Here is a 25,887-nt window from a genome sequence, read left to right as displayed (position 1 = left end):
AACCAGATACTTACAGGCTTTCTATGAGTTGCGGATGCGAGGGAGAAGAAATAAAGAAAAGTTTAAAATGTGTTTAATTCCACAATAGAAAACTAACACGTAAACAGATGTAGGACCATGGCTCAGAAACACATGTAAATATCAAGATGGCATTGGAATCCATCAGCATTTCAGCTTCTGTGGTTCCATATAAATCCCTGCTGTTCCAATTGTATACTATTGTTTAGTATATAAGTACACCAAGCTGCTTCCCAGTCACTCCCATTAAATAGACAAAACCCCATCTTACTTATTCCAATCATGTAGAATTTTAATGCCTAGAGAGGACAGTGGTGTGAAGAATAAATAAACCAGCAGTTGTTACTGAGCAACTGTGGTTTTAAGTTTTAGTTTAGATGATTTGATTGCAGTTGAAGATTGGTAGTGAGAGAGAAGGAAGCTCCCACAGTTCTTATAGAAGCAGTTGGTTTAGAAGGCTGGAGAGGGAACATCTGTCTCAACTTTGCTGGAAGAAAAGCCATGCCATGGACTAATGGTTAAGAAAACATGTCTCAAGATCTGAAGAGCACGGGAGACCAGAGAAATGAAGATATCTTTCCAAGAAATCTGAAGTTAAAGGTACAAGACCAGAGAACTGTTCAGTAAAGACAGATAGTGCTGACAAGAAGGTTGAAATGCCAGAAAGATATCTGACTTGACTTTCAGGTTTGTGAGATTTTACTGCAACTTGTGGAACGTGAGTTGAAATAACTATGGAAATCAGTGGCTGAATCTCGGAGTTTGTGTAAAGGCAGTTAAGACAAGGGAAACCCAAAAGGGGGTGGTGTAAAATCCTGGACTGAATTCACTGTTAAAAATGGAGAGGAAGTTTGGGTTAAAAGAGACATTTCTAAAACCTGGACTGGATTTCAGAATGTAAATTGCTAAGGAAAAGCATGATTATGAGAGAAGATTTTAAAGCGTTCTTTTGGAGTGGAATTTGCAAATTCCAGCTTTGACAAAGAGTCATCGGACTCGAAATGTTAGCTCTTTTCTCTCCCTACAGATGCTGCCAGACTTGCTGAGATTTTCCAGCATTTTCCCTTTCGAAACTGATTCCAGCATCCGCAGTAATTTGCTTTTATCCTTTCTTTTGCAAATTGTCGTATGACTTCTGGGGGTTTCTGAGGAGACATCCACAAGCATTCACTTGGGGTTCAGAGTGGAGAGTGTATTTGCCCACAGTCATCGTGGGGCTTCAAAGGGATTTTGTGTCAATGAGACCATTGTAGATTAAGATGTATTTTATAAACCTGAATCCTGTTTTAATCATTAAGCTAAGGTTAAGGTTGGGGGAGGGGAGGGGAGGGGAGGGGGGGGGGGGGGGGGGGTTTGCAATAAAGACGTATTGTATCACAATCCAATTTTTCATGTTTAATCAATGTTTTGTCTTGTTGTTGAAACTAATTAGTGGTCCTGTGACTCTGTTCCTCCATGTTTTTATTAAAAAACTTACGGTTCCATTCTGGGATCTTCCCATCCAGTTAAAACACCAACTGGGATTATAATGTTACATCGAATTTGAATCTAGAACATAGAACATTACAGCGCAGTACAGGCCCTTCGGCCCTCGATGTTGTGCCAACCTGTGAAACTAATCTAAAGCCCATCTACAATATTCCATGATCATCCATTTGTTTATCCAATGACCATTTAAATGGAGAACCCTTTCACCACTCAGTCGGTTTTGGAGATGTTCTTCATTTAATTTCACAATACTTTTGATACTCACCATTTAGGGGTGTGGGCTGCATCATCAGGAAGGGTAATTCCACAACAACACCTCTGCCAAGGGAAAACAACACAAGAAAATCACTAAAACAGAAAGTTCCAGGTGGATCTGAATAATTCATAACAGTACAAAGCCTGAATGGAACTCTTCCCATTTTCTCCAACTTCACATACAATCCCCCCCGTGGCTCCCTTTTCCTGCTGGTTTGAGGTGCAATGCTCACAGATCCCTTCAATACATTGGCCAGCTTTATTTTCTAGATAAGAGCAGCAAGATTGATCCTGCATGTGAAAGAAACATGGCTAAAATATACTGACAAGTGAGAAGGATAAGGAGAATCTCAACAAGGGGCAGAATTCATTGTCCCGCCCTTGGGAGCAGGCTGGGAGGCAGGGGGCAGGAATGTACGGGGTGGAGAGATCATTGCCCATCCAGCTGCTGCTGCTTGTACCTCCTCCCTCCAGCAGGAGACCTGCGGTGGTGGTATGTCATACTTTACTATTTTGTATAATCTTAACAATTGCACTGCAGCTCGTCTGCCAGCACTCTTGCAGAGTGCCCCACCTAAGCCTATACCTCCATCCTATCCCCACACACTCACCCTATCCCCGTAACCCCACCTAACCTTTTCTGGACACTAAGGGCAATTTAGCATGGCTAATCCACCTAACCTGCACATCTTTGGAGTGTGGGAGGAAACCGGAGTACCCAGAGGAAACCCCCGCAGACATGGGAAGAACGTGCAAACTCCACACAGACAGTGATCCAAGCCGGGAATCAAACATGTGACCCTGGAGCTGTGAGCAACTTTTTTAACCACTGTACTACCATGCTGCCTGTGGTAATATGACTAGGGATATTACGGTACCTCGGAAGCGAGCTGCTATTGGTGCAGAAGACTCGCTGCCCATTGGCCCGGGTAAGTCATGTGCCTCTCTGCAGATTGGCTGGGGAAGTCATGTGCCTCTCAGCCGATTGGCTGAGAGGTAGGTAGCTCCGCCTACGAGGCGGGGTATAAGAACCCATACCGTCCGGCAGTCGGCCTTTCTTCTGTACGTCTGCTGCCGGGCACATATCTTGTGCATTAAAGCCTATCGTTTGGATCTCATCCTCGTCTCATGTCCAATTGATGGTGCATCACTGCCCTTGAGCACTGTACCAAATTTACACTCCAGTGGTACGTTGAAAATCAAACTCTAATCTTCAGAAAGCCAACAGTGAGGTAAGTGGTTTATCTCATATTTGAATACTTTAGTATAAATGCTCACCTGAACAAAGGATCTCCCAGCATCCTGAAAGATAAACAAAGAGATAATTTTACTAACAAGATGGTTTTTTTTGTTGCCGTAAAGAAAAAGGTATGGAGGTGATGACTCTGGTTTATTTCAAACACAATGAAAGGGTTTATTAAGAGGTGTTGCTGCTACAATCTAAGGTGGAGAACTAGAAGCCCGTATAAACACTCTGCTGACGTAACTACACATCACGTGAGGCATAACCAGCAGGGATGTATTCTCTGACACATAGCACCACTTTCCCTTTACTACATTGGTGCACAATGATTAACATTTATACAACAGAGCCACTTATATTCAATAAGTCTCAGTGGTGGACGTCTATTCCTTTTTGGTTGAATTTGGCTTTCTCAAACTAGGCTACTTGAGACCTTTGAAGTATCCTAATTCCTTTTAGTAGACAATATTTCCTGGGTAGTTACTGCAGTATCCATCACTACAGGTATTGGAAAGTCCTCAGAAACAGAATCGGGTCCCTGGTGACTGGTCTCTGTCCCAAAGTATCGCTCTTGATTTCCCAAAGGGAGAACCTCTTGAGGCATTTCAGCGATTTACTTCATGAAGCAAGTCGTCGATCAGTATGACTTTGCCAAACTCTTTCATCATCCATCTGTACGGTGTATGAAATTGGACTTGCCTTTTCTAGGCTCACAGTTGGTACCCATTTCTCAGTAGTGGTGTAGCTCCCAGCTAGCACTCTCTCTACCTGGTTGAATACTCGCTTTTTAGAATTTTGCTTCATCCTAGCAATTTGTTGTTGTTGTTGTTTGACAATCTCTGAAGTATCAGGTGGAGCTAACAAATCAAACTGTGTTTGTAGTTTCCTTTTGAACGACAGCATTGCCGGTGAACTCTGCGTTGGAGTGTGTACAGTGTTCCTGTATGACATTAGGAATTTGTTTACTCTTCTTGCCAATGTCCCTGGTCCTTCAATGCTTTGATAAAATGCTTCAATGATTACACAACATGTTTGACCGATTCACTCATTACAGGGTGATATGGAGCTGACTTGATATGGTGTATGCTGTTTTCCTTCAAGTAGTCCTCAAACTCCTTTGCAGTCAACTGTGCACCATTATCACTAACAATCTACTCCGGTGTTCGAAATCTTGTGAATACATGACCACACCCACCATCATTGAAGCCCTCCACAGCATTTTCTCCCTGTTCGGATTCCCCGCCTACATACACAGTGATAGTGGGTCCTCCTTTATGAGTGACGAACTGCGTCAATTTCTGCTCAGCAAGGGCATTGCCTCAAGCAGGACGACCGGTTACAACCCCCGGGGTAACAGACAGGTCGAGAGGGAGAACGGTACGGTCTGGAAAACCTCCTACTGGCCCTGCGGTCCAGAAATCTCCCAGTCTCCCGCTGGCAGGAGGTCCTCCCAGACACCCTCCACTCCATCCGGTCGCTACTCTGCACTTCTATTAATCAAACTCCTCACAAACGCCTTCTTGTCTTCCCCAGGTATAGTCCCATATCACTAGTCATACTACCAGTAAATTGTCCCACCCGCACCAGACTACCAGTCATGGCTGGACGCCCAAGCACCGTTCCGCTCCCCCCCCCCCCCCCCCCCCCGGGTCCCCCACCGGTTCCTCTCTCAACAAGGGGTGAACGTGGTAGTATGACTAGAGGTACTACGGTACCTGGGAGTGTGAGCTACCATTGGTGGAGAAGGATCGCTGCTCATTGGCCCAAGTGTTTGCATTTCATTGGTCGGGACGTAAGGTAGCTTCGCCCAATGAGGCGGGGTATAAGAACCCGTGTTTCCCAGCAGCCAACCTTTCTGTACTCGAGCTGCTGGGGAAACATCTTGTTGATTAAAGCCTTCAATTCGGACTACTCCTTCGTTTCAGTAGTTATTGATCGCGCATCAAGTACTCAAATCCGTTTTTCCAAAACTGCTGTTTAGCTTCAGCCTGCAAGAAATTATGTTGTTGGAGGAGAGAGCACTGTAAGAGTTTGCTCTGCCTTTTCGGAAAGGCTGAAGACCACGCGCCATATTGTCCTACAACCCTGGAAGTTGCCATCTCTCACAGTGAGAGTCAAATTGACCCTCATTGTCATCCTAAATAGGTCCATAACAAATTGTTGTACAGTCTTGCAATTAAGTCGTGACCCATAATGAACTCATGCCATTTTACTGACAAACCAATAGCACTTATTGCAATACATCTCAATCCTTTTCAAATAAAATGAGTTATTTGGGTTTTAGTCCAATTGTATTTATGAATTTCCTGGAGTTCTTGGTAAGAGGGAAGCCATATTAGTCGACCATTGGGGAAGTAGAGAAGTTGCATGTGTGACACTTACCCTGTTACAGCCAGCTTCACCCTTACTCTATAGGAGACAAGAATTCCCCAAACCTTACGATTTGTTCCTTCTTTTAAGCTGGAAACAGAAAAGGCAGTGTTAGTTCCCCAGAGGAAGACTGACATTAGAAAAGAAAAACAATTAATAAAAGTATTTTTTATTAATCTTTTGTCATTTTATACAAAAATACAAATCACAACAGTAACCGTAAAATAAAAAGAACAATAAGCTAATCTACTCAGCTCCCCACTCAAAATGAGCACCCCTCCATGTACTTCCTCCGTTTCCCCCCTCCGCCCTCCCCCCATGCCCCCCTCTAGCAGCTAATAGTGACCAGTTCCTTGAAATATAATATAAACATTCGCCATCTCCGGTAAAACTCTTCAATTGACCCCCGCCCCCCCACGGTGTATTTGACCTTCTCAAGGTGTAAAAACTCCAAAGTCCCCAGCCATACTGAGGCAATAGGCGGTGTCGCCAACCTCCAACTCAACAGGACTCGCCTCCAAGCAACCAACTAGGAAAAGGCAATTACATCTGCCCCCCACCCCTGTCTACAGCTTCTGCACCTCTGAAACCCCAAATATAGCCGTTAAAGGGCAGAGCTCCAGCTCAATGTTCAAGACCGCCGACATGGTGCTAAAAAAGGAGACCCAGAAACCCACAAGCTTGGGACAGGACTAGAACAGGTGTGTGTGATTAGCAGGCCCCCTCGAGAAACGCTCACACCTACATTCAACCCCCACAAAGAAACCACTCATTCTGGCTTTAGGAAGGTGTGCCCTAAACAGCACCTGCAGCTGGGTCAGGTTCAGTCATGCACATGATGATATGACGTTCACCCTACAAAGGGCCTCCCTCCACATCCCTTCCTCCAATATATGCCCCAGCTCCTCCTCTCATTTGGCCTTCACCCCCTCCACTGAGACTGAATCCTCCCCCAAAATCCATCCATATGCACCAGACATACTACCCTCGTCTGACCCCAAACAGGAAAGGATCCTCTCCAGCAAAGAAGACGGCAGCTTACTGGAAATGCCGGAAACATCGCCTCACAAGATTTTGTACCTGGAGCTACCTAAACGAGTCCGAGCCTGAGAGCCCGAATTCAGAATTTCTCTTTCAATTCTTCCAAGCTAGCAAACCTCTCCTCCAGGAATAGATCACAAATTCTATCCAGACGACTTCCCCTTCCATATCCCAAACGTAGCATCCAACCTTGCCAACTCAAACAGGTTATTAACACAAATAGGAGCCAGTCTTGACACTGACCTCAACTTGAAATGTTGACGGAGTTACCTCCATATTTTTAAAGTGGAGACAACAACTGGGATTGACAGTACTTTGCCGGAGACAAATAGAAGAGACGATGTCACCAGTGCCCCCAAACTGGGCCCCCGACATGGCCCAGACTCTGTAAACACCCAGGTGGACCCGGGGCCCCACAACATCACAGTATATTTGCCGCGCGGCAGTAATAGCAAATATAAAATTTGACAGCGCAAGGCCGTCTATCCTGCTGTAGAACACCTCTCTGAATCCTCCAAATCCTCTCAGTATTCCTGCCCAGATGAAGCCTGATACAGGATCATAAGACATAGGAGCAGAGTTAGACCATTAGGCCCATTGGGTCTGCTGAACCATTATAAGCCGCTCAATCCCACCCCCCCCACCCTCCCCCCTCCCCCCCCCCCCTCCCCCCCCCCCCCCCCCCCCCCCCCCGCCCACCAGAAAAAATAACTTGGGTAGAAATACCGGAAGATACTGTAATAGGACCAGGAATCTTGGCAAGATGTTCATCATGATTAATTAAATCCTTCCCTTTGTAGGTCAGCTTTAACCCTTCCCAACTAGGCTGGTAGAATTCAATTTATGGAACTGAGCCCAATCCCAGGCCACCTGGGCTCTCAGACACCAAAGGCCAGGCACAAAGGCAGTGCCCCCAGACCTGCTCCTTTCCCTAGAGTGCTAACCAAAATATACTCACTCTTCTCTAACTTAAACTTGTATCCAGAGAAGGAGCCAAAGCTCTTCAGTATACTCATTATGTCATCCATAGCTAGCCGCGGATCTTTCATGTATAACAAAAGATCATCTGCATACACAGATACCCGTGTTCTGTACCATCCCGAACTATCCCGCTCCTCTTGTTTGAGGTCCAGAGGAAAATGGCCAGCGGCTCAATAGCGAAGACAAACAGGAGAGGCATAGAACACACCTGCTTCATCCCCCTGTGCAATCGAAAAGACCCCACACTAATGGTGTTAAGTACTTGAGGGGATTTAAACATTTTGAATGGGCTTTTAAGAATGGAACATTTTTATACACTGAAGTCCATAATAGATTAAGGTTAAGGGGGGGTTGTTCGGTTACGGGTATAGGGTGGATACGTGGGTTTGAGTAGGGTGATCATTGCTCGGCATAACATCGAGGGCCGAAGGGCCTGTTCTGTGCTGTACTGTTCTATGTTCTATGTTCTAGATGTTTAGAACTTTATTTTATTTCATTTCAACATAAGCCCAGAACTCTGCCTATAGATACTGAGTTGGTTGACTTGGAGGACGTAAGATAAAAGCGTGCTGGTGGAGGACATGGGTTGGCCCTGGGGGTGGGTGGGTTATGAGTTGATACTAACTTGATATAGGGGCTAAAGGAGCCATGGGATAGGTGGAGGTCATAGGTTGGCTTGGAGGGTACTATTGGGGATATGGGATCATAGATTGGCATGGAGGATATTCTTGGGAGTGGGTGGGGGGCATGGGTTGGCATCTGTGTGCATGGGCAGTGGGTGAGAGGTAAGAGTGGGTGAGGAGTGAGAGATAGAGGTCCTAACATTTAAGAAAACCACAAGGACAAAGTCACAGAGAACCGAAGTGGGTCTTTTAAACTGCCCGGTTTGGTACTCGACAGCCGCTGTGGATGCCTTCGATCTGCATCCGGGAGCGGTGGGCCTGACTCTATCCGCACCCACTCCCCCCTTGAACAAAGATCCCGCCATTCAGGACACTTCATTCCTCCAAACTGGTGCAATGAGTAGGAAATTTCCTGACCTGGGCTACTGCCTTGAGAGTGGTAATTTGGGCCACAGGATTAAGACGGCTCTTAGCTCAGAGAATGAACATTAACACTGACTGCTTGGGCCAATCAGCCTGTTTTTGTATTGTAATTTATATCTAATTGTAGTTGTAACTAAACATCAACACAAATGTCATTATAGATGTACATAAATAACACAATGGTGGGGACTTCCGGTGCAGAATGATCCCAGGAATGAAGAGCTTGTCGTATGAGGAACAGTTGAGGACTCTGGGTCTATACTCGTTGGAGTTTGGAAGGATGAGAGGGCACCTTATTGGAACTTACAGGATACTGCTAGGCCTATATACAGTGGACATGGAGAGGATGTTTCCACTAGTATGAAAAACTAGAATCTAATGGCACAACCTCAGACTAAAGGGATGATTCTTTAAAACTGAGACGAGGAGTAATTTCTTCAGCCAAAGGGTGGTGAATCTGTGGAACTCTTTGCGCCAGAAGGGCTGTGGAAGCCAAATCACTGAGCATCTTTAAGACAGAGATAGATAGGTTTTTGATTAATAAGTGGATCAGGGGTTATGGGCAGAGGCAAGAGAATGGGGATGAGAAAAATATCAGCCTTGATTGAATGGCAGAGCAGACACGATGGGCCAAGTGGCCTAATTCTGCTCCTTTGTCTTATGGTCGCACATTTGAAGACTCCTGCTCAAGGCAGATTCTTTTGGGTTTTTTCCCCTGCCGGAAGGGCAAAGTATTTGAAGGCAAAATGTACAGGAGATTATACTCCTCTGGTGTGGCTGGTACATGGATCAGTGGAGGAGAAACGCCACAAGAAAGACAGTGCTGTTGCAGCAGGAGAGATTTTGTGGTGCATCACAGGGAAAGATGGCAGAGGGCAAGGGAGTGCGCTGCCTGCCCAGTGGTCAACAGAGCATTGGTGGAGTTCCTGAATGATAAGTTTCTGCAGCAGAGGAAAGAGACCCTGGAAGACCTAGCCAAGGTGGTGGAACCACTCAAATACGGGATTGAGCGAGTTGAGCAAAGCTGGGCCTGGCGATGCAGAAAGTGCAGGAGACGGTAGGGGAGCACGAGGAGCAGTTGGCCTCATTATGGCTGAGATGGGAGTGATGCAGGAAAGCCAGAAAAAGCAGAGGGAGGAGGTGGAAGATTTGGAGAATCACTCCAGAATGCAAAACCTAAGGATTGTCGGGATGCCTGAAGGCATTGCAGGTGCGGAGACCTCGGTCTATGTGGCAAAGGTGTTGGAGTAGTGGATGGGGGAAGAGGACCTTTGACCGTCCCCTGGAGTACCTATGATTGGTACCAGGAGGCTGTAGGCTGGCGAGTCGCCAAGGGCGATAGTGGTGTGGTTGCACCGCTTTCTGGACAAGGAGAAGATCCTTCGATGGGAAAGGCAGATCAGGAAATGTAGCTGGGAAGGGAACAAGCTGCGGGTGTCCCAGGACTTGGGTGTGGAGCTGCCAAAGAGAAGGGCCGGCTTTAACTGGATTAAGGCTGTCCTCTTTAAAAAGGGGGTGAGGTTTGGGGTACAGTACCTGGCCCGTGAGAGTTTTATTTTGACACGCCAGAGGAGGCAATGGAATTTATGAGGGACAATGAACTGGGAGGAGTGTGATGCCATTGAGCTTTGGAATAATTTTGTGTGCTCTTTAAAGTGTTTGGTGGTGGATTTTTGGGGGAAGGTTTTGACGGGGGAGCAACGATGGTGAGTGTGCCTTTTGTTACTCTTGGGTGATAGATGGTTAGGCTGGTTGGGGGAGGGGAGTTGGAGGGAGGAAGGATGATTGGAGGCCTTAGGGAGGGGCCATCATTCTAGCTGGGCAGGCTATTGAACGGCATTGAAGTGGGGGGTTGCCAGGAGGAAGGCGTGGTGGGGGGGGGGGGAACTTGTGCTTTTGAGGGTGGGGGGGAGAAGTGCTGACATGGGTGTGGTTGGTGTGGTGCAGTTTGCGAGAGATCGATGGCAGTGGTCATCCGAGGGTGAGCCTGGCGGGGCTGGTGATGGGGGTCGGGGATTTGCTCAAAAAGGAGTATGGCTGATCGGCAGGGGAAGGGGGCAGGGTGCCTCCCGACCAGGCTGGTCACTTGAGACGTGAGGGGGTGAATGGGCCGGTTAAATGGTCAGTGAGTGTTCACGCATCTGAGGAGTTCGAAGGCACATGTGGCCTTTTTGTAGGAGATTCACTTAAAGATTGGGATCAGATGAGGTCGAGGAAAGGATGGGTGGGGTTGGTGTTCCATTTGGGATTGGATATTAAGACAAGGGAGGTGGCGGCGTTGGTTAATGAGTGGGCTGCGTTTGAGGTGGGAACATTGGGGCCGATCATGGGGCGGGGGAGGGGAGATATGTGATGGCCAGTGGAGTGTTGGAGGCGATATTGGTGGTTCTGGTCTATCCCCCAATTGGGATGAAGCGGATTTTATGAGGCAGGTATTGCTGAGGATGAGGATTCCTGACTTGGACTCACACCGGCTGATTATGAGGGATGGATTTTAATACGGTCATTGATCCGAGCTTTCGCCGGTTACGTTCCAAGTCATTGAGGATGTTGGCAGTGGCAAAGGAGCTGAGGGGGTTTACGGAGTGCACTGGGGAGTGGGGGAAGGGTAGACCCTTGGAGGTTTAGGAAGCCGAGGACAAAGGAGGGCGAGAACGATCATACTTTTCCCATGTGCACCGGGTGTACTCCCGGATTGATTTTTTTGGTGTTAGATAAGACGTTGCTGGCGAGGGTGGCCGACTCTGAGTTCTTGGCGGTTCACTTTTTTTCCCATCCAAATACTAACCAGGCCTAAGTCTGCTTCCGAGATCAGACGAGATCGGGCGTTTTCAGACTAGTATGGCCGTAGGCGGCGATTGTGATTTCTGATCATGTGCTGCACTAGGTGGATCTGTGTGTGGCCTATGGGGGTTCAGTGCCAGCAGTGGAGGCTGGATGAGGAGGTGTGTGAGTGGGTACGAGCTGCCATTTGGGGATATGTGGAGCTAAACGATCGAAGGGGGGTTCATGGCCACCATGCTGTGGGAGACACTCAAGGCGGTGGTCAGGGGGGAGTTTATATTAATTCGGGTGCATAAGGAGAAAACGGAGTGACAGGAGAGGGAAAGGCTAGTGGACAAGATTTTGAGGGTGGATAGAGGATACTTGGAGGCATCGGAGGCAGGGCTGTTGAAGGAGAGGCAGAGGCTCCAGATGGAGTTTGGGCTAGTTTCTACAGGGAAGACAGAGGGGCAGTTATGAGTTTGGGGAGAAATATGTTGACCCATCAGCTGAGAAAGCAAGAGGCGGCAAGGGAGTTTGGCAGAGTTAGGGATGATAAGGGCAAGGTGATGATGGACCTGGATTGGGTGAATGGCATGTTTGAGGCATTTTACAGAAGGCTATACGAGTCGGAGTCCTGGTCTGAGGAGGAGGGGATGCGGTGGTTCCTGGATGGGCTGGGCTTTCCCAAAGTAGAGGAGGGGCTGTTTCAGGGACTAAGGGCCCCAATTGGATTGAAGGAGGTGATGGAGAGTATGCGGGCGATGCAGGCAGAGAAGGCCCCTGGGTCAGACGGTTTCCCGATAGAGTTCTGTAAAAAGTTTGGGGCAGACCCAAAAAGGAATCTCATGAGTGAGGATTCCATCATGTGCAGCTCCATTATACACTCAGAAATCTTTCTGTATTGCTATACATGATTTGGGATGGATTCATTGTGTTAAAGGGATGTTTTGTGGTGCAGTAGGTAGTATCCCTGCCACTGAGTCAGAAGCTCTGGGTTTCAGTCTCACCCTTGAACTTAATGGCCAAGGAAGGTACGTTTATAATGTGGCCAAACAGGTTGAGCATCAAGCCGCAAAATCCTTTCAACACATACCAATGACAGGTGCTAAGGGCTGGAGAGATTCCTGGTCAGTCATGTTTGATGCAGAGTGGCACCCGTCAAGCTATTACTCTCTGACAACAGATCTATTCCAGATAAACCCTGCTATGGGAACAGATGCAAGTCGCCTTGTGTACCACTAAGTGTGGGATAGAACAATAACATTGCGCTAAAGGGACTGCAAACTGCTGCTGATGACAAAATGAGGCAAATGATTGCAGTGTGCAGTGCACGTGCCTGAATCCCAAAACAAGAGCAGGGAATATTTTACATGTGAGAGATGGATCTTCAAAGGAAAATGTTGAACCGGTGTCCCATGAGTTACCCAATGCAGCAACAAGCTTGCCCCATCTTACATAGTGGTAGAAGCCAAGTTGTTGTCCTCATGTCTGATTTTTCCATCCAATGCCAACCCATGCTTCTCAAGGTTATTAGCAATTATAGGGTGCAGAGTGTAGACCTTCTTCAGAGTGGAACCCGGAGTCACCTGTTCACTGATCAAGAAAACACTTATCAATATAAATGGAATACAAATGAACATAAACTCCAAACTTTGATTGTATATACAAATATACCCAATCAACAATCCAAATATACTCCATCACCAATCCAAATATACCCCATCACCAATCCAAATATACCCCATCACTAATCCAAATAAACCCCATCACCAATCCAAATAAACCCCATCACCAATCCAAATAAACCCCATCACCAATCCAAATAAACCCCATCACCAATCCAAATAAACCCCATCACCAATCCAAATATACTCCATCACCAATCCAAATATACCCCATCACCAATCCAAATAAACCCCATCACCAATCCAAATAAACCCCATTACCAATCCAAATAAACCCCATCACCAATCCAAATAAACCCCATCACCAATCCAAATAAACCCCATCACCAATCCAAATAAACCCCATCACCAATCCAAATAAACCCCATCACCAATCCAAATAAACCCCATCACCAATCCAAATAAACCCCATCACCAATCCAAATATACTCCATCACCAATCCAAATATACCCCATCACCAATCCAAATAAACCCCATCACCAATCCAAATAAACCCCATCACCAATCCAAATAAACCCCATCACTAATCCAAATAAACCCCATCACCAATCCAAATATACCCCATCACTAATCCAAATAAACCCCATCACCAATCCAAATAAACCCCATCACCAATCCAAATAAACCCCATCACCAATCCAAATATACCCCATCACTAATCCAAATAAACCCCATCACCAATCCAAATATACCCCATCACTAATCCAAATAAACCCCATCACCAATCCAAATAAACCCCATCACCAATCCAAATATACTCCATCATCAATCCAAATAAACCCCATCACCAATCCAAATAAACCCCATCACCAATCCAAATAAACCCCATCACCAATCCAAATATACTCCATCATCAATCCAAATAAACCCCATCACCATCCAAATAAACCCCATCACCAATCCAAATATACTCCATCACCAATCCAAATATACCCCATCACCAATCCAAATATACACCATCAGCAATCCATATACACCCCATCATCAATCCATACATACACTATCACCAATCCAAATGTACACCATCACGAATCCAAATAGACCCCACCATTAATTCAAATCACCAATCCAAATATACACCATCACCAATCCAAATATACCTCATCAGCAATCCAAATATACCCCATCACCAATCCAAATAAACCCCATCACCAATCCAAATAAACCCCATCACCAATCCAAATATATCCCATCACTAATCCAAATAAACCCCATCACTAATCCAAATATACTCCACCGTTAATTCAAATCGCCAATCCAAATATACCCCATCACCAATCCAAATGCACCCCGTCATCAATCCAAATATACCCCGTCATCAGTCTAAATAGAATACATCACCAATCCAAATACACCCCATCATCAAACCCAAATATACCCCATCATCAACCCAAATATAGCCCATCACCAATCCTTAAGTACCCCACCATCAATCCAAACATACATCATCACCAATCTAAATGTACCCCATCACCAATCCATATTTACTCCAGCACCAATCGAAATCTACTCCATCACCAATCCAAATATACCTCATCATCAATCCAAATATACCCCATCGCCAATCCAAATATGCCCCATTACCAATCTAAAAACACTCCATCACCAATCCAAATATACCCTTCCCCTATCAAAATGTCTACTATTGTCCATCCAAATATACCTCATCGCCAATCCAAATATACCCCATTACCAATCTAAATACACTCCATCACCAATCCAAATATACCCTTCACCAATCCAAATGTCTACTATCGTCAATCCAAATATACCCCATCACCAATCCAAGTATATCCCTTCATCAATCCAAATACACCCCATTACCAATCTAAATATACCTTAAATATACTACCCTTATCATTCCAAGGTAAAATTCAACTAGAATTAAGTCGCATTGCGTGCACTGTTCAGTATGTTGGTTTGAGGTGAATGTTTTGAATCAAATAAATAAAGTTAATGGTCAGACATATTTTTGTCCCTAGATTTTCGAATCCATTACTATTAAGGATAAGAATGATTATCCAACATAAGTGACCTACTGCAGCCAGCAGCCAACAGGTTATACAGAAATATAGCCCCAGGCTCTACAAAACGCATGCATTTATTTTTTTTGTGTATTGTCAATTGCACTGCTGAGAATTAAAAGAGGGTGTGGAAATTCTTCACTGGTTATGTTTATCAAAGAAAGATAAATTCACATACTGAGCAAGCATTGCTTGTGCTGCTTGCTGCTAGGAACTTTTACCAAAGCAGGGTTTGGAACGGGACTGAGTGTTTCACTTACTCCACTTCCTGCACAGCCACCGTCTGGCTGTATTTGTCGTGCGAGTACAGCACCACTGACATAACCTGATCGGCTGGGGAAAAAGACAACACAGTCGAGAATGTCGGAACAGTTTAAAGATACACCAACATCAGAAACAAAAACAATTCACTGTATGAAGAAAGAACGAGTTTGCATTGATTGAGCGCCTTTCACAACCACAGGAAGTCCCAAAGTGCTTGAAAGCCCATGAAGTACTCCTGATGCTGTTGCAATGGAGAAAACACAGCAGGCAATTTGCCCAAAGCCAGATCCCATATGGGCCTGACATGACCTGCCATTTGACATCTATTTTAATTCACTAATTGAGAAGGGAGTGTCTTGGCAGCGCATGGGGTAATTTTATATTTGAAACCAGGACATAAACCAGGACATAAACCAGAGTACCGGACCAAATGCCAGAAACTGATGAAATTTCATTTTCACAAAGTAAAACTGTTCAGCACAATTGGGTAGTTGGGGAATAAGCCTGAATTGGCATCCTTGTAGCATGGACCTTTTGAATCTAAGTGGCAGTATATCAGATTGCATTTCGCATTCAAACATTTTTTTCTTAATTTATTCTTCTATGGGATATGAGCGTCACTGTCAAGGGCAGCATTTGATTCCCATCCCAAATTGTCCTTGAACTGAGTGGCTAACTAAGTGATTTCAGAGGGCAGTTTAGAGTCAAGCACATTGCTGTGGGTTTGGAGCTACATGTCGGCCAGAGCAGATTTCCTTCCCAAAAGTAACCTAGGCTGACGTTCCAGAGATTATGGCCAGAATTATGCCGCCATGCATGCCAGGTTCGAGCGCAGGCCCAGGGCTGACACAAAGTAGGACCGGGGAGGAGATGTTCTCAATCGTGGCCGATGTTGGGACTGCCATCCATTTAAGGATGGCAGCCAGCTCTCCAAGCTGCCGGCCCAATCAGAGGGCCAACAGCTCAAGGTCTCAGTAGCCCTGCCAATAGAAGTGACAATTGCTAAGGCTGCAGAGGAAAGGACAGGACACCTCCATGTTGATGTATTTTCATGCCAATGGTGGGAAGAGCCAGGCTGGCAGATTCCTTTGATTGGAGGAGGTTAAACACCCCAGCAGCATCTTTGGAACCTCAGGGGTATCCAATTCTGTCGGCGGGGGGGAGGGGAGGGGGGTGGCTCAATGAGACGTGGGCCCTCAGGAAAAAAGGCCCAACCTCCGTGGGAAGCTATTGAGAAGTCACCGTGATCTTCATCAGTTTCTACGGGCGGGATTGTCCCAACGGGAGTCTACGTGCCGACGCCGGAGTAAAAACCGGAGTGTTTTACTCCGGAATCGCCGCCCGTCCCCAGACCCCTAGAGAGGTTGGCCCACCGATTGGTGGGTCCCGATCGCGGGCCAGACACCATCGGAGGCCCCACAGGCCGCCCTCCCGAGCGTTCCCGCAGAGTTCCCGCCGGCAGCGACCAGGGGTGAACGGCGCCGGCGGGACTCTGTCATGTCGGAGCGGCTGCTCGGCCCATCCGGGCCGGAGAATTGGCTGCCCCGTCAATGCCAGCGACCCACGGCCGCGCCTAACGAGCTGGCGCAAATGGCACCGATTCTTACGCACCTTGGTGAACTGTGCGCCGGCGTCGGGGCGTCGTGACGCGGTTGTTCCGATTTTCCGGCCCGGCGCGGGGCTCGGAGAATCGACCCCTACATGTGCTAGAGTCAATTCCACACACACAGAGGCACTGAATGGTCATTAACAAACCTACTAATTGGGTGAATTGACCGCCCACTTCTGGTTGGCAGTAAGCCCTTCCCACCTTTTACCATTGGGTTCCCCCCCGATGCCTCCCATCACCACAACCACCCCCCATTCTCTTGCCAGATGGCTGATAAAATCCCAGGCTCTAAATTCAGATTCCACCATGGTGACTGGGGAACTTAAATTCAGCTAATTAACAAAGCTGGAATTGTAAGATAGTTGACCACATTACATAAATTAATCTGACCTAACAAGTAATTTGGTTGCGCTTATCCTAAGACAAGGTACAATAATAATAGAACTGAATGGGGACTTTGTCGTCAACCTCAGCATTGATTCAAACACGACAAAGTTATTCCAAGCTGGAAAGACAAACCAGTGCGGACGCACACACCATGATAGAACAAACAAAACAAAGAACATACAGTGCAGAAGGAGGCCATTCGGCCCATCTAGTCTGCACCGACCCACATTAAGCCCTTACATCCACCGTATTCCCGTAACCCAACAACCCCCCCTTAACCTTACTTTTATTAGGACACTACGGGCAATTTAGCATGGCCAATCCACCTAACCTGCACACCTTTGGACTGCGGGAGGAAACCGGAGCACCCGGAGGAAACCCACGCACGCATGGGAGAACGTGCAGACTCCTCACAGTGACCCAGCGGGGAATCGAACCTGGGACCCTGGTGCTGTGAAGCCACAGTGCTATCCATCACTACCCAATTTCCCCCCTTCAAGTCATTGAATTTACGGGTTTGGGTGGTCTGAGGCCTTATAACCCTGCCATATCATTATCGCCATTCTGTCAGACAGAATCTCTATTGGTTCCTCCTGTTGGCCTGGAGGTTGAACTGGCTTTCAGGTACAATCTCATTCTTTTTCATCCCGTTGCTTCATGTTGAACTGTAGTTGAATGGTTCTATGGTTGCTATTCGGAATAATTTCTTTCTGGGAGGACAAGCGTTGCATTTGCCTCCATGTAGCTTCTTTCTCTTCTTCTTTCTCTGGTGTGGGCCTTCTCGATGTCCTCTGTGACTGGGGAAGAGCATTCCTGTGGGTGAGAAGAAGGTGTCCAGCAGGGTTTCCAGCTTGGTGTCCGTAAATCGTGGGACCGCCTGCCTTGCTGCTATCTTGTTGGCTGGGATGATGTGTGAGCAGAGCGAAGTGTGCATAGGAGGCTGCAGCTTGTTAGCCTCCTGAGTGTCAATCGCGAATCCGGTGAATCCTGCACCGTTTCTCATTGGAATCGATTGTGTTCCATGTGGCGCTGGAGCTAGCTCCATAGTAACAGAATCGGTCCAGGTGCGGCGCTGGTTTTGCTGTCGTGGAAAGTCCACGAATCCTGTACCAGCGTCAACACTTGATCTCAGGAACAGAGAATCCCGCCCGGCAATTTTAAGACTATGGAGTGTTTAGCAAGAGACCCCAGGTCCTCAGATTGAGTTGAAACCAATAAACAGACATACTTCAAAGCTACGTTTCAGTTTGACACCAAGTTAGAACTTTGGAGGAACTTCGTGTTCACAGATAACCCAGAGCCAATATGTCGGTCAGTGTTTTCAAAGCTGCAGAAACTGGCACTTACTGACACTGACGAATGTTGGAGTTTGTCGTACTTCAAAATAAAATAAGTTAACTTCACAAGTTGTGTATTTTTTATATGCTTTCTCAAAAAAATGCTGCCTTTATCTCACCAAGTCAGCTTGTAAGAATTCAATAATTTGAGGGACTTTGATTGTTTAATTGTCTTTGTGTGCAAGATTTGCTGGTTCCGCCAGTGGCCGGCTTCGTCACAGGCAGGCAAGGAAAATTTGGAGAGCTGCCAAACATTGACTTGGAAATAAATCACCATTCCTTCATTCTCACTTGATCAAAACCCTTGAACTTTGCTCCGAGTCGCACTGTAGGTGTACTTTCACTGCATGGACTGCAGCAGTTCAAGAAAGTGGCTCACCACCATGTTCTCCAGGCCATTAGGGATGGGCCATAAACATTGGACTTGCCAGCAATGTCTACATTCCATGACTGAATTAAACAAAATCACCTGGCCCCTTTTTTCCTACCTGTTATTTTAATCTTTTTCACAGTCTTGGTGGAATGATTGATCACCTCAACGCTGACTTCAATCGGCTGACCATGGTAAAAGATCTATAAAACAGTGCATTTCAGTTCTGGACAATATTTGACAAAAATCACATTCAGCCCACTAATTCATCCTTCCATCCCAACCTACCACCCTGCATTCATAAAACGTAACAGCCTGTTGAATAACTCCAAAGTCTTTCCTCCATTATTCCACCCAGAGGCTATTCCAGGTACTGATCACTCTTCCTGTAAAGAGCCTGATACCAACCCTGAGCTTTTACATATCCCCAGTTTGTATGTATATGCCTGAGCTCCAATGATCTACTTTAACTTTAAATATTGACTCAGTATTATTTTCATGAGTTCACTTGCTGTATTATCAACCTCTCGTTTCCTTCTCTTTCAAACATGTAGTGTTGAACGTGGTTGTGTTGTTCAGTCCTCTGATACTATGAGTTAGGGGAGGGAAGCTGATTTTAACATCTGGTAATCATCGTATGTGCAGTCACAGGGATGGGGGCCCGCAGGGGTCTGCTCCTGCCAATGGTGTTGGAGGAGACCTGTTCCATTTTTGTGACCAGACACTGTTTTCCCAGTCACAGCGGACTGTCAGCATTGAATGAACCCTGACAGGCACCTGCCAGACCAGAGTGATTTTAAAAAATTATTTTACATGTCAATAGCTAGGACAGCATTTATTGTGCAGCCCTAGTTAGTTGCTCTTGAAAGATGATGGTGAACTAACTTCTTGAATCGCTGCACACCCTGAGGTGCAGGTACACCCACAGTGCTGTCAGGGAATGAATTATAGATTTTGACAGTTAAGGAGTGGTATTGCATTTCCAAGTCAGGATGGTTAGTGACTTGGAGGGGAACCTCCAGGTGGTGGTGTTCCCAAGTATCTGCTGCTCTTGTCCTTCGAGGTACTAGTGACCGTGGATTTGGAAGTTGCTGCCTAAGGAGCTTTGGCAAGTTTCTGCAGTTCATCTTGTAGATGGTATGATGAGCCATCAATTGCACGAGAGACGAGTTGCTATACAAAAGTTAGGCTTTAATAAGCTAGAACTTAGCCCTGCGGTTGTCTACAATAAAATGGACGACCGCCGGGCGCTCCGACTATTTATACCTCGGTAAGGAGGCGTGGTTAACTCAGCCTCTCGACCAATCGGAGAGCTGTCACATGACTGGTCTCAACCAATCAGTCGAGAGCCACATGACCGGCCAGGGCCAATGGTAAGCTGGTGTTCTGCACCAATGGCAGACAGCTATGCAAATCATATCACCACATGGTACACACTGCTGCCACTGTTCGTTGGTGGTGGAGGGAGTGAATGTTTGTGGATGGGGTACCAATCAAGAAGATTGTTTTGTGCTGGATGTTATCAAGCTTCTTGAATGTTGTTGGCGCTATATTCATTCAGGCGAGTGGAGAGTATTCCCTCACACTCCCGACTTGGCTTTGTAGATGGTGGACAGGCTTTGGAGAGTCAGAGGGTGAGTTCCACGCTGCAGTATTCCTGGCTTGTAACCTGCTTTTGTAGCCACAGTATTGATATGGCTAGTCCAGTTCAGTTTCTGGTCAATAGCAACCCCCAGAATTTTGGTAATGGGGGATTCAGGGATGATAATGCCATTGAATGTCAAGGGATGATGGTTAGATTATGTCTTGTTGGAGTGCCCGTGGCAGTGCTGTTTAAAGAGGAAATTAACACAATAGTGAGGAAAAATATTAGCTCTGACAGTGTGGAATCTGTATGGGTAGAGCTGAGAAACACCAAGGAACAAAAACTGTAATAATAAGAGGCTTTCGACCTATCTGTGTGGATTTTGCTTAATTGAAAGTTTGGAACTGGATAGGAAAGTAAGCTCAAAAACCTTTAGTTTTTTTGTTCAAACTGGTTTTTTAATATATATTTAGAGCACCCAATTCATTTTTTCCAATTAAGGGGCAATTTAGCGTGGCCAATCCAACTGACCTGCACACCTTTGGGTTGTGGGGGCGAAACCCACGCAAACACGGGGAGAATGTGCAAACTCCACACGGACAGTGACCCAGAGCCGGGATCGAACCCGGGACCTCGGGGCAGCCGTGCCGACCACTGTGCCACCGTGCTGCCCTTCTTGTGAGAATTGTTCAACTGTTAATTGAAAAGTTGGTTTTCCAGGATATTTATGGCTTAATCCCTTGTTAATAATAAAGTTTGTTTTAATATAAAATATTCCCAGTTGTCAGCGGAGCGCACAATTTACAAATTGAAAAATTGTTGCGGTCTTGTCTGGTTTCCAAATACGAGTACCGTAACAATACATCTCAAAATGCTTTGTCAGCAATTATTTTTCAGATTGGTTCCTGGTGTTACATGTGCAAAAGGAGCTCCCAATGTTCACGCAACAAACTCCCACAAACAGCAGACGAACGAGATAATCTGTTTTGATTGAGGGGACGATAGGAGTTAGAGCACTGAGCGCTTCTCTGCTCTTATTTGAATATTATCATAATATTTTTAATATTTAGCTGAACAGGAAGATGGAGTCTCAAACACTGTGTTATTGAATCAGCCAAGCAGGTTCTGTTATTTATGTCATTTATCCCGACTGCCAGGATAAAATCTGATTGATCAAATGCTCACCTCTTTGTTGAGTGATGCTTCTAGGTGGATAGGTTTGTCTGACATGAGGAATTGTCTGCTAGTTTTAACCACTGGCTGAGAAATCGGCTTTTCAGGAGCATACTGCACCTTACGGATAACCATGGCTACGGAACTCCTGGCAGAGGAAACAATTGGAAAAAACGGATCACCCACACCAGCTGATTATAACAGGCCCTGATTTTAGCAACAATATCATGTTTTTAACTGGACCGTGCTCGCCTGCGATCCTTTAACACAACAGACTATGCACACATCAGTCAATCTGTGTGTCCTTATGAGAGGATCTATTGTGTGTACTTGCATATGGATTTATTGCAGAGGTCTATTGTGCTCATGTATGTGCATATACATTACATGCAAATGGATCAACTGTCTGCATGCATTAGCAGATTGATTGTGTGTGCACTGCCGCATTATGTACTTGTATGAGCTATCCTAGTGCACAAAGGAGATTCTGAGAACAGCTACTTTCTGCCTGATCAGGAAGAAACAAATGCCAATCACTCTCCAGGTTTAGATGAAAGTACATTTACCTTTTGGAGATTTTCTCATCAATGCTGAGAGTTTTTGCACAAAATACGATGATTTGAAAGTCCACTCCACAACACTGTGTAGAAATCAGAGAAATTATCTTAAAATCATTCATATAATAGGGTTTAAATGCCATCACTGTCCTGTTAAATCTTCCACAGAATAAAACCGACTCAACCTGATGCCAAGGAAAGGCACTGAGCTCAACCAGTGAGTGTACGTTTGGTCCCCCCACCCAAATGAGACTCCGAGAACAAGATAAGGATGGTGGGTGGAAAACTGAGGGCAGGACACTTTATTTGCCTGACAGGCAAGAAGAAAATGTAAGCAATCATGCTATTGCTTTGAAGCACTGTCTTGATTGACTGGAGCTGGCTTGACTGGAGTCCCATTGCTCCTCAAAAAGACCTGAAATTGGAGCATAAGGTTGAACACTCCAGCCTACTTCCGGACACCCCTTAAAATGATCCCACCAAACATTGAGAGAGAGAGAGAAATGGTGTGGGAGGGCCAATTTCAACCTTCCATGCAACTCAAATACTGTAACCACCTTTTCTCGACATCTACATGGGTAATAAAAGGGGCAAACTCTTGGTAAAGTACGTCACCCACCCCTGTCCCCCCACTGCCTTTATCACCTGCCTAGAAAGTTAACAACCCAAGCAGAAAGAAAAGGAAATTTGGCCCCTTAACTTAACCTCCAGTTAAGTTCAGATTTCACCCCTCCAGCACTTTTGGCCTGGTTAGCACGACATTGGTGGTGGGAAACATGCTCGAGTCAATTATTAAGGATTAAATAACTGCACATTTGGAAAGGGGGGACAGGATCGGTGGAGTCACTGAAGGGAAATCGTACTTGACAAATATTCTGGAATTTTTGGGGGATGTGACCAGTAGAGTGGACAAGGGTGAACCAGTGGGTGTTGTGTATCTGGACTTTCAAAAGGCCTTTGACAAGGTCCCACACAAGAGATTAGTGAGCAAAATTAAAGCTCATGTTATTGGAGGTAATGTATTGACGTGGATAGAGAATTGGTTGGCAGACAGGAAGGAAAGAGTGAGAATAAACAGGTCCTTTTCAGAGTGGCAGGCAGTGACTAGTGAGGTACCGCAGGGTTCAGTGCTGCGACTCCAACTGTTCACAATATACATTAATGATTTGGATGAAGGAATTGCTGCAATATCTCCAAATGTGCAGTCGACACTATGCTGGGTGGCAGTGTGTGCTGTGAGGAGGATGCAAAGAGGCTGCAGGGTGACTTGGACAGCCTGACTGAGTGGGAAAATACTTGGAAAAGGCAACATAATGTGGGTAATGTGAGGTTTTCCACTTTGGTGGCGACAGCAGGAAGGCAGATTATTATCTGAATGGTGGCAGTTTAGGAAAAGGGGATGTGCAATGAAACCTGGGTGTCATGGCGGAACAGTCGCGTGCAGGTACAGCAGGCGGTGAGGAAAGCTAATGGCATGCTGGCCTTCACAGCAAGAGGATTTGAGTTTAGGAGTATCCATCACTCAACAAGTCTTGTTGCAGTTATACAGGGCCTTGGTGAGGCCACACTTTGAGTATTGTGTGCAGTTTTGGTCCCCAAGTTTGAGGAAGGACATTCTTGCGATTGAAGGTGTCCAGCAAAGGTTCACCAGACTAATTCCCGGGATGGCAGGACTGACATCTGAAGAAAGACTGCATTGACTGGGCTTGTACTCACTGGAGTTTAGAAGAATGAGAGGGGATCTCATAGAATCCTGATGGGACAGGACAGGCTAGAAGCAGGCTGAATGTTCCCAATGTTGGGGACGTCCAGAACTAGGGGTCACAAGCTAAGAATAAGGGGTAGTCATTCAGTATTGAGATGAGGAAGAACTTCTTCTCTTAGAGAGTTGTGGGCCGGTATTCTCCGCTCCCGATAAAAATCGGGATGGCCATTGTGAAATCGGCCGAGCTTCACGACAGCCTCGGAGCCCGCTCCCCGCACCTAATTCACCCCCACCCGGGGGGCTAGGAGGGGGCCCCCGTCGTTCCCGGCCGCGACCTCGTCGCGCCGGAAATGACGCGGGAACGGCGCTTTTCTGATGTCATCCGCGCATGCGCGAGTTGCCGGTTCCAACCTGTGCATGCGCAGATGACATCAGCGCGCAGACGGCACGAACCCGCGAATGCGCGGTGCCGCCTTTCTCCTCCGCCACCCGGCAAGACGTGGCGGCTTGATCTTGCCGGGCGGCGGAGGGGAAAGAGTGCGTCTCTTTTGGATGCTGGCCCGATGATCAGTGGGCACCGATCGTGGGCCTGTCCCCTCCCGAGCACAGCCGCGGTGCTCCCGTCCAAATCGGGCCCCTAGATGACCCAAACGGGCATCTGGTGCCCGTTTCACGAATGCAGCGACCAGGTGTGGTTGCCCCCGTGGTGAAACGGGCGTGAAGGGCCGGCCGCTCGGCCCATCGGGCTCGGAGAATCGCGTTCTGTAGCCATGGACACTGAGCCAAAGTAAAATGGAAGACAGAAGGAAAAGCCTGTTTAGTGAGAACAGACAGTCTGCTCTCAACTAATTAGCATTTTGCACGCAGCAAACCAGTTTCTGGCCAGGTGCAAGATCTCCAAGCCAAAGGTGTTAATGGCAAAGCGCTTAGCATTCTGATGAGGCAGCCCAGATCCAGGCACAAACAATGGCAACATTTCCATCTCAATGTAACACTTAATTGGTTGCGCAGACAGGATGGCACCAGAGTAACGAATATCGAAACCACCCCCCAACATCGAGGAAGGCCCCCGCATTGGAGGATTTCGAAGGTAGCCGTTTGGAAACGCTCCAATCGGTACCGAAAGGTAGAGCCCGCCTAGAAGGGGGCAAGGACATTAGAAAGGGGTATAAAGGCAAATTCCCCACATAGCCCGGTCTGTTAAACCCGTGCTCCGGCTCTGACTGACATCTTGCATCCTGACTCCAGCCGTTGAGCACCAGCCGCCGAAACCGTAAGTCCAATACGACGCTCGCTACGCGATCCAAGCCCGCTAAACCCCCAGTTACCAGAACGCTTGCTGAAGGCTGCAGTACAAGACCAGGACGAAGGCCTCGTTCCCTGACCTTGCCTGTTCCTGTTAGATAAGTATTCTGTTCACTTAAGTTTAGTTATAGCTTAGTCTCTTAGTGTGTGCATGAGTATTTATTATAACTGTATAATAAATATTATCGTTTGGACCTTACTAATCGGTGTATCGTCTTTATTACTTTGAACTTGACCTTGGAATACTTGTGACGTTGTCTATACGGCAACTGGCGACTCCTAAAGCTGAATAAATACATACAACAGAGCCTAGTAGTGTTAAGCACACGTCGAATACGGAGGCGTGTTAATACACTCCAATAAACGCGTTTTACAACCACAGTAAAACGTGCAACATTTAGTGGCGACTTCCTGACGGGACACGGTTGTAAGTGGAAACCCCACACCGTCCAGGACCCTGAAATTTGAATTGGAACTCCAAATTGCAGAGAAAGAAAGAGATCACAAGTATTCAAGGTGTTCAAAATAATAAGCGTAATTCGGAAGTGTGTTTAGTGCATGCGTACTAACAGGGCTGTAAGGTAAAACTGAAAGCTTTTTGTTGCGACAAACTTTCGGTAGTTTTGTTAACGGAACATAGCGTAAGCCGTACCCGTTTCTTGAAACACAACCCCAAC

The 25,887-nt window shown here is 46.5% G+C and overlaps 1 protein-coding gene across 1 annotated transcript in view; it reads right to left on the bottom strand.

Moving 5' to 3' along the window:
* Positions 1-25,887, bottom strand: part of LOC119975806 (S-arrestin-like) — a 98,230-nt gene that overhangs the window by 4,409 nt on the left and 67,934 nt on the right. Inside the window, exons 7-15 of the mRNA XM_038815677.1 lie at positions 22,210-22,283; positions 21,656-21,791; positions 19,004-19,088; positions 15,179-15,251; positions 12,664-12,801; positions 5,387-5,464; positions 3,040-3,063; positions 1,772-1,824; positions 15-21 (exon numbers count right to left, since the gene is read on the bottom strand). Coding sequence (XP_038671605.1) covers positions 15-21; positions 1,772-1,824; positions 3,040-3,063; positions 5,387-5,464; positions 12,664-12,801; positions 15,179-15,251; positions 19,004-19,088; positions 21,656-21,791; positions 22,210-22,283 — 668 coding nt within the window. The remainder of the gene's footprint in view (positions 1-14; positions 22-1,771; positions 1,825-3,039; positions 3,064-5,386; positions 5,465-12,663; positions 12,802-15,178; positions 15,252-19,003; positions 19,089-21,655; positions 21,792-22,209; positions 22,284-25,887) is intronic.

Source organism: Scyliorhinus canicula, chromosome 13 (genome assembly GCF_902713615.1).
Source record: "Scyliorhinus canicula chromosome 13, sScyCan1.1, whole genome shotgun sequence".
NCBI classification, from domain to species: Eukaryota; Metazoa; Chordata; class Chondrichthyes; order Carcharhiniformes; family Scyliorhinidae; genus Scyliorhinus; species Scyliorhinus canicula.
Note: the sequence above shows the minus strand (reverse complement) of the source record. Positions and strands in the feature narration are given on the sequence as shown.